The 12,057-nt window shown below is 38.1% G+C and overlaps 1 protein-coding gene across 1 annotated transcript in view; it reads left to right on the top strand.

Annotated features, from left to right (window-relative positions):
• The window catches only part of RYR3 (ryanodine receptor 3), a 580,573-nt gene that overhangs the window by 372,024 nt on the left and 196,492 nt on the right, over positions 1-12,057 (top strand). Inside the window, exons 37-38 of the mRNA XM_062206624.1 lie at positions 2,661-2,763; positions 3,856-3,993. Coding sequence (XP_062062608.1) covers positions 2,661-2,763; positions 3,856-3,993 — 241 coding nt within the window. The remainder of the gene's footprint in view (positions 1-2,660; positions 2,764-3,855; positions 3,994-12,057) is intronic.

The raw sequence follows: 12,057 nt of genomic DNA, 5'->3' as shown, positions 1-12,057 counted from the left end.
CCAACCCCATATCCAGAGAACATTCAGAAAAATGAAAGAAGCATTTGAGAGATATGACAAAGTACAAAAGAAGGGAAAACTAAGATTAGCCCCATGGTTGTTAGCAAAGTAGCCTAGCGCAGTGAGCCAGCTTTTCACTTCCCAAGAAACTTTGTTAAGGGGCATGACCTGCAGCAGAAAATTCAGTTCAATCCATCTTTGTGCCCCACAGGCAGATAGGCCACTGCTTCCCAAAGAAAGGAAAGACCTTTCAGTGAGGAAACTGGTTTTCTGACGCTGAAACTCGATCTTCAGATCTTATTTTAATCTAATAAATGACTTCCCAGTACATGTTATTGATATAATTGCTGTAACTTAACACTGAAACGACCAGGAAAAACTACTTTTCTTTAGTGTGTTTCATGGATTTGTTTTACAAACAATATCACTACCTACTGGCAATAAAACCTTAAGTGAAGTTTTTTTCCAGTGCTGTTAAATAAGGGTCATGGTATAATAAGACATTGTAACTTTTTCCAACCTGGAAATCCTGAGCTGGAGGAAATACCTCATTGGAGTTTGGGTTGCTGTAGCTGAGGTTGCAGAGTGCACGAGATTACCTCCACTTGTTTATTCAGTGCCTCCAGATGTTCACTGATTGTGGTTGTGGGCCTGTGGGAAAAATGTAGAATCCAAGAACCTCGATGGGAAATGAATGATAGCTTCGTTTCCACTAACCCCTGCCAACATTTATTTTCATTGAAGTGTAAGCAGCAGAACCAACAGGAATTGTGCATTTTCCTACCACATTATGGTGGCTCCAATATTTAGGAATACTGTTTGCATCCATCGCTACTTCAAGCTCACAGTGGTTATGGGAATTTCCATACAATGAATGAAGTGCATACATTACTATACTACTAACTTATTTTCTATGATTTTGATAATGGACTTCAACATTGTTTCTCTTTGTAACTCTAAATGTTTTATTTTAAATAATAGTCTGAAAAGCAACTCAAGAGTTTGACCAGACTGTCAGAGAATCAAGGCACAAAAACAAGGATTGGGAAATGTTGGACAGGTCCTTGGTTATAGTTAGAAAGAAGTTCTGGAGTTCTATTGCACAGTAGAATGAAGATGAATAGTGTTAATATGTGTTTCTGTGAAATAATTGGAAGATAGGAGTTTTAGATGTTCTGACCACAAAAAAAGTTAAGTACTTGAAAGGGTAAATAAATTTATTCTAGAATTACACAATGTATGCAAGTTACAAGACATCACATGGTACCCCATAAATAGGGATAATTTTTATGTCTATATGTCTGATAATCTTCAAAATAATTTATAATTTTTTAAAAATCCCTGAGAAAAAAGCTATAATGTAAACTGGCTGTAAAATATAAAACTATACCTCAAAAAAAAAAAAAACTTTGTAAGCAAAATTGAAAGCTCCTTACCAACTGGAGAATATACTACAAAGAGTTAAAAATCTAGACAACTTCAAAGTACTCACTAATTAATTTCTAAAAAATAATTACCTGATAGAAAAATGGAGGAATCACATGGATGGGAAATTTGGAATGTATAAAACAAAATAGGTCTGTCTTTATGAGAAAACAAAGTTCAACCTCACCAATTAAATGTGAATTAAAGCAATAGGGATATGACGTTTTTCACCCATTAAGCTGGAAAATGTTTGAAAACATATTAACTCTCATTACTATAATGGAGATGGCAAAGTAATACATCCTCTTATATAAACCTGGTAATGATGCAAAATGTTGTAAGCTTTCTGGAGTGCAGTTAGGCAATTCATATCAAAAGCCACTGAAACATCTAAACCTATTGTTATGGTCATTTCACTTCTAGAACTTTATCCTAAGAAAATGGTCAGATATGAACAAAAATTACTAAAACAAGGTTTCAAACAACTTTATAAAGCAAAAATGAAAACATTATGTACAACATATCATCAATTTTGTGTCCACATAGTTTATCATAGTAAAATGTGAAGCATCTATTAAAAACAGGTTAAGAGGGGCTGGCATTGTGGCATAGTAAGCTAAGTCTGTCTGGGACACAAGCATCCCATATGGGTGCCGGTTCTAGTCCTGGCTGCTCCTCTTCTGATCCAGCTCTCTGTTTATGGCCTAGGAAAGCAGTAGAAGATGGCCCAAGTGCTAGGGCCCCTGTACCCACTAGAAGAAGCTCCTGGCTTCAGATCAGCTCTGCTCTGGCCATTGCAGCCATTTGGAGTGTGAACCAGTGGATGGAAGAACTTTCTCTCTTTCCCTCTCTCTGTCTGTAACTCTATCTCTCAAATAAATAAATAAAATCTTAAAAAGCTTAAGAAAACATACAAGGTAAATTAAGTAGAAAAATCTAGTTTTCAAAAGTACATCTAGAGTATGATCCCAATCTGTGTATAAATATGTGACGTCAAGATGATATTAAATTTTAATGGAGGTTATCACTGGTTGGTAGAATCATATCAGAGTTTGCTCTTCAGATATTCTGTAAATTTTGTGTAATATAGGTTACCTTTAAATTTGGAAAACAGTTAAAGCTACTTTAAAATTTTGGCTGCTTCTATGAATATGTGTGTACATACACATACCCGCACACACTTGAATTGACATTGAGAACCGATCAGCCATTCTTCTCTTGTACCCCTGCAAAAGATCAACATGCTTCTTAACTTCCAACTGGGAGAGAACTGTCCCTGCCCAGAGGAGATCCGAGAGGAGCTGTACGACTTCCATGAGGACCTTCTCATTCACTGTGGTGAGCTTCTGAGAAATGGGCTGTGTCTGTGCCTAGGGCGGGCAACTGGCATAGCAGTCACGATGCCGCTGGGGACACCCACATTCCTGGGTGCCTGGGATCGAGACCTGGCTCTGCTCCTGATTCCACTCTCCTGTTGATGAGCACCCTGAGAGGCACCAAATGATAGCGGAAGGACTTGGGTCCCTGCCACCCACTTGGGAGACTGGGAGGAGGCACTTCCTTGTTTTGGCCTGGCCCTACTCTTGCTGTTGCAGGCCTTTAGAAGGTGAGGTAGTGGGTGGGAGATGGCATACTAGTTCTTGGGTACTCACTTTCTCATCTCTTATTTCTCCCCCTCCTTCAAATCAGAAATGAGTAAAAATTTTTGAAAAATAAAAAAAGGAAAAATATGAAAGACTCTGCCCAAACTGCTCAGGTCAGAGAAGAAACAATCCTGGGCAAAGTAGATGACTGAAACTGCTTCTGCCTTTGTTGAGATGCAGAGAGGGATCAGGTTCCTTAGAGAAAGAAGGGAAATACTGATCTTTCTGTAAACCTCACCCGGTGTACTTCAAGTTAGGTAGTTGCAACTCTCTGCTCCCAGATGAGCTGTGGTTCTGATCCCCTTGTCTTTGAGCTGTTGTAGTGTGTGTGTGTGTATATATGGGAGATAGACATAACAACCTCTGTCCTTTGGGATTCTATGCCAGCAGTCTGTACTTTGATACACATCTGCTGACCTGCTGGTTTTAAGTAGTTGTCAGCATTTTTGGTGCATGTCTGTTTGGGTGTGCGATATAGGTAATAGATGAACTTTTTTTCATCAGTGTTAATGCTTTCTTTCTATAGATAAAAGAGCCCTTTTAAGATATTGGTTCGAAAAAGTTAAGCTTTGGGATGAAAATCACTTGATGTTCTTGTGTATAAGAAATCATCTTTTTAAAAAACTCCCCAGGAGCCATAATATAGGATAAATATGCATGGGAGACTGCCTATAATATCTTTAGAAAGTTACAGACTATTGAGAAACTAGAGTTTTCTGATGTTCTTTTTAACACATGATGGTTTCATGTACTACCTGAGTATTCACTCTGTTCTGTGGATTCCCAGGGGTTCCCTTGGAGGAAGAAGAAGAGGAAGAGGAGGATACTTCCTGGACAGGAAAACTCCGTACCTTGGTGTATAAAATCAAAGGCCCACCCAAGCCAGAGAAGGAGCAGCCAACAGAGGAAGAGGAGAGATGCCCTAGTAAGTGACAGTGCCCCCAACCCTGTGCTCTCCTAGGACTTAATTAAGGTAATTGGCTTTCTATCAAATGCTGTAAGACATGAATGGCAGCTTGACTTCAGAGGAAGCATCTGAGAAAAATGCCATCATTGCTGGTAGTTATTGTTATGTATTTGGGACTCTGCCTCTTCACTCTCTGCTGAGGAACCTTTAAAATTTTTTATTTTAATTTTTAATTAGTTTTTTACAGATTCAATGTGATTTGTAGATACGATTCTAACAACATAGCAATATTCCCTTCCTTCCTCTCACCCTCTCTCCCTCCCACCATTTTTTCTTCTCCCATTTTCTTTTCTTTTTTTTTTCTTTAGATTTTGGGATAACTTATTTTAAAATTACATTAAATTTAAAAGGCTTAATACTTCACCAAGTAAAAAGTTTAACAAGTAAAAAACAAAAAGACCAAAGTTTAGTGGGAGTGTAGACAACATCTATAAACAATAATTGGACAAATGACTGTTTCACCCATATACAGTAAATTTTCAAGTAATCACAGATCATTAAAACTATAGTAGTGTAACATTCTTAATCATTGGTTTTACAGAATTATAAAATGAAGTTTTACAAAACTATTTGCAGCAATAGTGATACATGCAGACATTTCTTTCCTTTCTTTTTCTTTCTTTTGTCTCTCTTTTTTGTTTGGTTTTTAAATTTTAGCTCCCACATATAAGGAAAAGCATGCAGTATTTGTCTTTCTGGGTCTGGCTTATTTCACTTGATGTGTCCTCTAGTTGCATCCATGTAGCTGCAAATGGTAGAATTTCATTCATTTTTATAGCTTAATAATATCCATTGTGTATATAAACTATGTTTTCATTTTCTGATGATTGGTACCTTGGTTGGTTCCAAATTTTAGCTGTTGCAAATAGTGCTGCTATAAATATGGTGTTGCATAACATTGTGTTTTATGTATATATTAGCAGTGGAATTGCTGGATCATATGGCCAAGTCTATTTCTAGTCTTTTTTTTTTTAAGTTTGTTTTGTATAGATTTTTTTTTAAATTAAACTTTTATTTAATGAATATAAATTTCCAAAGTACAGCTTATGGGTTACAATGGCTTCCCCCCTCCCATAACTTCCTTCCCGCCCGCAACCCTCCCCTTTCCCGCTCCCTCTCCCCTTCCAATCACATCATGATTCATTTTCAATTCTCTTAATATACAGAAGATCAGTTTAGTATATATTAGGTAACAATTTCAACAGTTTGCCGCCATATAGCAACACATAGTGAAAAAAAATACTGTTGGAATACTAGTTATAGCATTAAATAAGAGTGTACAGCATATTAAAGACAGAGATCCTACATAATATTTTTTTTAAAAAATTAATTAATTTTCTATGCCATTTCCAATTTAACACCGGGTTTTTTTTTTTTTTCATTTCCAATTATCTTTATATACAGAAGATCGATTCAGTATATAATTAGTAAAGATCACATCAGTTTGTACCCATGCAGAAACACAAAGTGTAAAAATACTGTTTCAGTACTAGTTATAGCATCACTGCACATTAGATAGATAATTAAGGACAGATCCCACATGGGATGTAAGTACACAGTGACTCCTGTTGCTGACTTAACAATTTGACACTCCTGTTCATGGCGTCAGTAATCTCCCTAGGCTCTAGTCATGAGTTGCCAGGGCTATGGAAGCCTTTAGAGTTTGCTGACTTTGATCTTATTCCGATAGGGTCATAGTCAAAGTGGAAGTTCTCTCCTCCCTTCAGAGAAGGTACTTCCTTCTTTGATGGCCCCATTCTTTCCACTGGGATCTCACTCACAGAGATCTTTCATTTAGGTCTTCTTCTTTTTTTTTCTTTTCCATGGTGTCTTGGCTTTCCATGCCTACAATACTCTCATGGGCTCTTCCGCCAGATCCGACTGCCTTAAGGGCTGATTCTGAGGCCAGAGTGTTGTTTAGGACGCCTGCCATTCTATGAGTCTGCTGTGTATCCCATTTCCCATGTTGGATCTTTCTCTCCCTTTTTGATTCTATCAGTTAGTATTAGCAGACACTTGTCTTGTTTGTGTGATCCCTTTGATTCTTAGACCTATCATAGCCATCGGTTGTGAACTGAAATTAATCACTTGGACTAGTGAGATGGCATTGGTACATGCCACCTTGATGGGATTGTATTGAAATCCCCTGGTACATTTCTAACTCCATCATTTGCGGCAAGTCAGATTGTGCATGTCCCAAATTGTACATCTCCTCCCTCTCTTTTTCCACTCTGAAATTTAACAGGGATCACTTTTCAGTTAAAATCTAAACACCCAAGAATAATTGTGTGTTAATTACAGAGTTCAACCACTAGTACTAGAACAACAACAACAACAACAACAAATACTAAAAAGGATAAAGTATTACATTATACATCTAGAGCCAGGACAAGAGCTGATCATGTCATAGTTTCTTATAGTGTCCATTTCACTTCGCAGGTTTCCCCTTTGGTGCTCAGTTGTCGCCGATCAGGGAAAACAAATGATATTTGTCTCTTTGGGACTGGCTTAATTCACTCAGCATGATGTTTTCCAGATTCCTCCATCTTGTTGCAAATGACTGGGTTTCATTGTTTCTTACTGCTGTATAGTATTCTATGGAGTACATGTCCCATAATTTCTTTATCCAGTCTACTGTTGATGGGCATTTGGGTTGGTTCCAGGTCTTAGCTATTGTGAATTGAGCTGCAATAAACATTAATGTGCAGATGGCTTTTTTATTAGCCAAATTAATTTCCTTTGGGTAAATTCCAAGGAGTGGGATGGCTGGGTTGTATGGTAGGGTTATATTCAGGTTTCTGAGGAATCTCCAGACTGACTTCCATAGTGGCTTAACCAGTTTGCATTCCCACCAACAGTGGGTTAGTGTCCCTTTTCCCCCACATCCTCTCCAGCATCTATTGTTGGTAGATTTCTGGATGTGAGCTATTCTCACCGGGGTGAGGTGAAACCTCATTGTGGTTTTGATTTGCATTTCTCTGATGGCTAGTGATCTTGAACATTTTTTCATGTGTCTGTTGGCCATTTGGATTTCCTCTTTCGAAAAATGTCTATTGAGGTCCTTGGCCCATCTCTTAAATGGGTTGTTTGTTCTGTTGTTGTGGATTTTCTTGATTTCTTTGTAGATTCTGGTTATCAATCCTTTATCTGTAGTATAGTTTGCAAATATTTTTTCCCATTCTGTCGGTTGCCTCTTCACTTTCCTGACTGTTTCTTTTGAAGTACAGAAACTTCTCAATTTGATGCAATCCCAAATGTTAATTTTGGTTTTGACTGCCTGTGCTCCTGGGGTCTTTTCCAAGAAGTGTTTGCCTGTACCTATATCTTGCAGGGCTTCTCCAATGCTCTCTAATAATTTGATGGTTTCGGGTCGTAGATTTAAGTCTTTAATCCATGTTGAGTGAATTTTTGTGTAAGGTGAAAGGTATGGGTCTTGCTTCAAGCTTCTGCACGTGGAAATCCAATTTTCCCAGCACCATTTATTGAATAGGCTGTCCTTATTCCAGGGATTAGTTTTGGATCTTTGATCAAATATAAGTTGGCTGTAGATGTTTGGATTGATTTCTGGTGTTTCTATTCTGTTCCATTGGTCTATCCTTCTGTTTCTGTACCAGTACCATGCTGTTTTGATAACAACTGCCCTGTAGTATGTCCTGAAATCTGGTATTGTGATGCCTACAGCTTTGTTTTTGTTGTACAAGATTGCTTTGGCTATTCGAGGTCTTCTGTGTCTCCATATGAATTTCAGCATCATTTTTTCCAGATCTGAGAAGAAGGTCTTTGGTATCTTGATTGGTATTGCATCGAATGTATAAATTGCTTTTGGGAGAATAGACATTTTGATGATATTGATTCTTCCAGTCCATGAGCATGGAAGATTTCTCCACTTTTTGGTATCCTCTTCTATTTCTTTCTTTAAGGTTTTGTAGTTTTCATCGTAGAGATCTTTAACATCCTTGGTTAAGTTTATTCCAAGGTATTTGATTGTTTTTGTAGCTATTGTGAATGGGATTGATCTTAGAAGTTCTTCCTCAGCCGTGGCATTGCCTGTGTATACAAAGGCTGTTGATTTTTGTGCATTGATTTTATATCCTGCTACTTTGCCAAACTCTTCGATGAGTTCCAGTAGTCTCTTAGTAGAGTTCTTTGGGTCCCCTACATAAAGAATCATATCATCTGCAAAGAGGGATAGTTTGAGTTCTTCCTTCCCAATTTGTATCCCTTTAATTTCTTTTTCTTGCCTAATGGCTCTGGCTAGAACTTCCAGAACTATATTGAATAGCAGTGGTGAGAGTGGGCATCCCTGGCTGGTACCAGATCTCAGTGGAAATGCTTCCAACTTTTCCCCATTCAATAGGATGTTGGCCGTGGGTTTTTCATATATTGCTTTGATTGTATTGAGGAATGTTCCTTCCATACCCAGTTTGCTTAGAGTTTTCATCATGAAAGGGTGTTGTATTTTATCAAATGCTTTCTCTGCATCTATTGAGAGAATCATATGGTTTTTCTTCTGCAGTCTGTTAATGTAGTGTATTACATTGATTGTTTTGCGAACGTTGAACCATCCCTGCATACCAGGGATAAATCCCACTTGGTCTGGGTGGATGATCTTTCTGATGTGATGTTGCATTCTATTGGCCAGAATTTTATTGAGGATTTTTGCATCTATGTTCATCAGGGATATTGGTCTGTAATTCTCTTTCAATGCTGCATCTTTTTCCGGCTTAGGAATTAAGGTGTTGCTGGCTTCATAGAAAGAATTTGGGAGGATTCCCTCTTTTTCGATTGTTTTTAATAGTTTGAGAAGAATTGGAGTTAGTTCTTCTCTAAATATCTGGTAGAACTCAGCAGTGAATCCATCTGGTCCTGGGCTTTTCTTTGTTGGGAGGGCCTTTATTACTGTTTCAATTTCTGTGTCAGTTATGGGTCTGTTTAGGTTTTCTATGTCTTGCTGGCTCAATTTAGGTAGGTTGTATGTGTCCAAGAATCTGTCCATTTCTGATAGATTTCCCTGTTTGCTGGCATACAAGTCCTTGTAGTAATTTCTGATGATTCTTTTTATTTCTGTGGTGTCTGTTGTTACGTTTCCCTTTTCATCTCTGATCCTATTGATTTGGGTCTTTTCTCTTCTTTTTTTAGTTAGTTGGGCCAATGGGGTGTCAATTTTGTTTATTTTTTCAAAAACCCAGCTCCTCGTTTGGCTGATTTTTTGTAATGTTTTTTTTGGATTCAATCCTGTTGATTTCTTCTTTGATTTTAATTATTTCTCTTCTCCTACTGGGTTTGGGTTTGGTTTGCTGCAGATTTTCTAGATCCTTGAGATGACTTGAAAGCTCATCTATTTGGTGCCTTTCCAATTTCTTGATGTAGGCACCTATTGATATAAACTTTCCTCTTAACACTGCTTTTGTTGTATCCCATAGGTTTTGGTATGTTGTGCTTTTATCCTCATTTACTTCCAGAAAATTTTTGATTTCTCTTTTAATTTCTTCTATGGCCCAATTTTCATTCAGGAGCATGTTGTTCAACCTCCATGTGTTTGCACGTGTTCTAGGGATTCCCGAGTTGCTAATTTCCAATTTCATTCCTTTGTGGTCTGAGAAGCTGCATGGTATGATTCTAATTCTTTTGAATTTGTTGAGACTTGCTTTATGGCCTAGTATGTGGTCAATCCTAGAGAAGGTTCCATGTACTGCTGAGAAGAATGTAAAGTCCTTAGATGTAGGATGAAATGTTCTGTAGATATCTGTTAGATCCATTTGGGCTATAGTGTCATTTAAATCTACTGTCTCCTTGTTGATCTTCTGTCCTGTTGATCTGTCTATCTCTGAGAGTGGAGTATTGAAGTCCCCCAGTACTATTGTATTGGGGTCTAAGTCTCCCTTTAAGTCCCTTAACAAGTCTTTTAAAGAAGCTGGTGCCCTGTAATTAGGTGCATATACATTGATAATCGTTATATCTTCCTGTTGAATGGATCCCTTAATCATTAAATAGTGACCCTCTTTGTCTCTCCTAACAGTTTTTGTGGTAAAGTTTATGTTGTCCGATATTAAGATGGCTACGCCCGCTCTTTTTTCATTTCTGTTGGCATGGTCACTTTCAGTCTGTATGCATCATTGTTGGAAAGATGAGTTTCTTGTAAGCAGCAAAAAGATGAGTTTTGTTCTTTAACCCAATCAGTTAATCGGTGTCTTTTAACTGGACAGTTCAAGCCATTAACATTCAATGTGACTATTGAGAAGGAGTAAGTTTGCCCTGTCATTTGCCAAAGATTTTTTCTAATATATGGTTTGAGACTCCTGTGATCTTTTGCTGTGAGGTTTCCTTCCTTTATCTTCTTTCATATTGGTGACCGTGTTTCTGTGTTTCTGTATGTAAGACATCTTTGAGCATCTTTTGCAGGGCTGGACGAGTGGCGACAAATTCTTTCAGTTTCTGTTTGCTGTGAAAGGTCTTTATTTCACCTTCATTCACAAATGAGAGCTTTGCAGGATATAATATTCTGGGCTGGCAGTTTTTCTCTCTTAGTACCTGGGCTATATCTCGCCATTCTCTCCTAGCTTGTAGGGTTTCTGATGAGAAGTCAGCTGTGAGTCTAATTGGAGATCCTCTGAGAGTAATCTGGCATTTCTCTCTTGCACATTTTAGGATCTTTTCTTTGTGTTTCACTGTGGTGAGTTTGATTACGATGTGTCATGGTGAGGATCTCTTTTGATCATGTTTATTAGGGGTTCTATGAGCTTCCTGTACTAGGATGTCTCTGTCCTTCTCCAAACCTGGGAAATTTTCTGCTAGTATCTCTCTAAAAAGGCCTTCTAATCCTTTCTCTCTCTCCATGCCTTCAGGAACTCCTAGAACCCGAATGTTGGGTTTTTTAATAGTATCCTGTAGATTACTGACAGTATTTTTTAGATTTCTAATTTCTTCTTCTTTTCTTTGGTTTGCCTGTTTCCTTTCCTAATCTCTGTCTTCTAAGTCTGATATTCTCTCTTCTGCTTCACCCATTCTGTTTTTAAGGCTTTCTAATGCGTTTGTCATTTGATCTATTGAGTTCTTCATTTCATTGTGGTTTTTTGTCACTATCACAGTTTCATGTTCTACTAGTTGTTTCATTTCATTTTGATTCCTCCTCAATATTTCATTTTCACGAGAGAGGTTTTCTATCTTGTTCATTAAGGATTTCTGTAGTTCAAGAATTTCTTTTTGAGAACTTCTTAATGTTCTTATCAATTTTTTGAGATCTGCTTCTTGCAATTCCTCTATCTCTTCATCTTCATAATCTTGCATTGGCGTGTCTTGTTCACTTGGAGGCATCATAGTGTCTTCCTTGCTCTTGTTACCTCGGCTTCTATGTTTGTTGTTTGGCATGTTGGAGATAATTTATGGGTTTTTTGTTTAGTTTTGTTTTGTTTTTTTGCTGTGGTTTTTTTTTTTTTCTCGTTATACTATGCCTCTAAGTGGACTGTCTGCTTTGATGGATCCTTAGGGGCTGTGATGGGTGTGGCCAGAGAGCTCTGCTTGATTCTTCAGGTTTAAGGCTGTGCAAAAAGTGACTCACCCAGATTGTTCACTCCCTTGCTCCTTACTGGATCGCTCTCAATCTCTCTCTCTCTCTCTCTTTTTTTTTTTTTTTTTTTTTGACTCAGTTGGGAAGTAATCCCGAATGGCTGAGTGAAATTGAGGGTAGTTGAAATCTGGCTTCTGTGAGTATTCGTTTGATCTACCCCTGGGACCACACAAAGAGTTTATGCAGCCCTCAATGTGTTCTCAAGATTCACCAAATTCCGAAGTTACTGAGTTTGTGGCTGCGCTTTAGATATGTAAAATGGCTCCTGCTCTTTGTTTTGCTCGGTGAGTGACAAGAGAGGCCTCTGCTTTTCCCCCACAATGTCTCGGGTTTCTGCTGTTTTTGTCTTACCTCCCTCCCGTTCCCACGCTGGCGAGATTCTGTGGCTCCTCTCCCGCGGTTGAGTTTCCACGTGGTGGGCTCCCTGTAGGTCCTCTGTGTCACATCCACTAGAT

This window comes from Lepus europaeus, chromosome 11, assembly GCF_033115175.1.
Source record: "Lepus europaeus isolate LE1 chromosome 11, mLepTim1.pri, whole genome shotgun sequence".
In the NCBI taxonomy this organism is placed as follows: Eukaryota; Metazoa; Chordata; class Mammalia; order Lagomorpha; family Leporidae; genus Lepus; species Lepus europaeus.
This window is presented reverse-complemented; position numbering and strand designations above follow the sequence as displayed.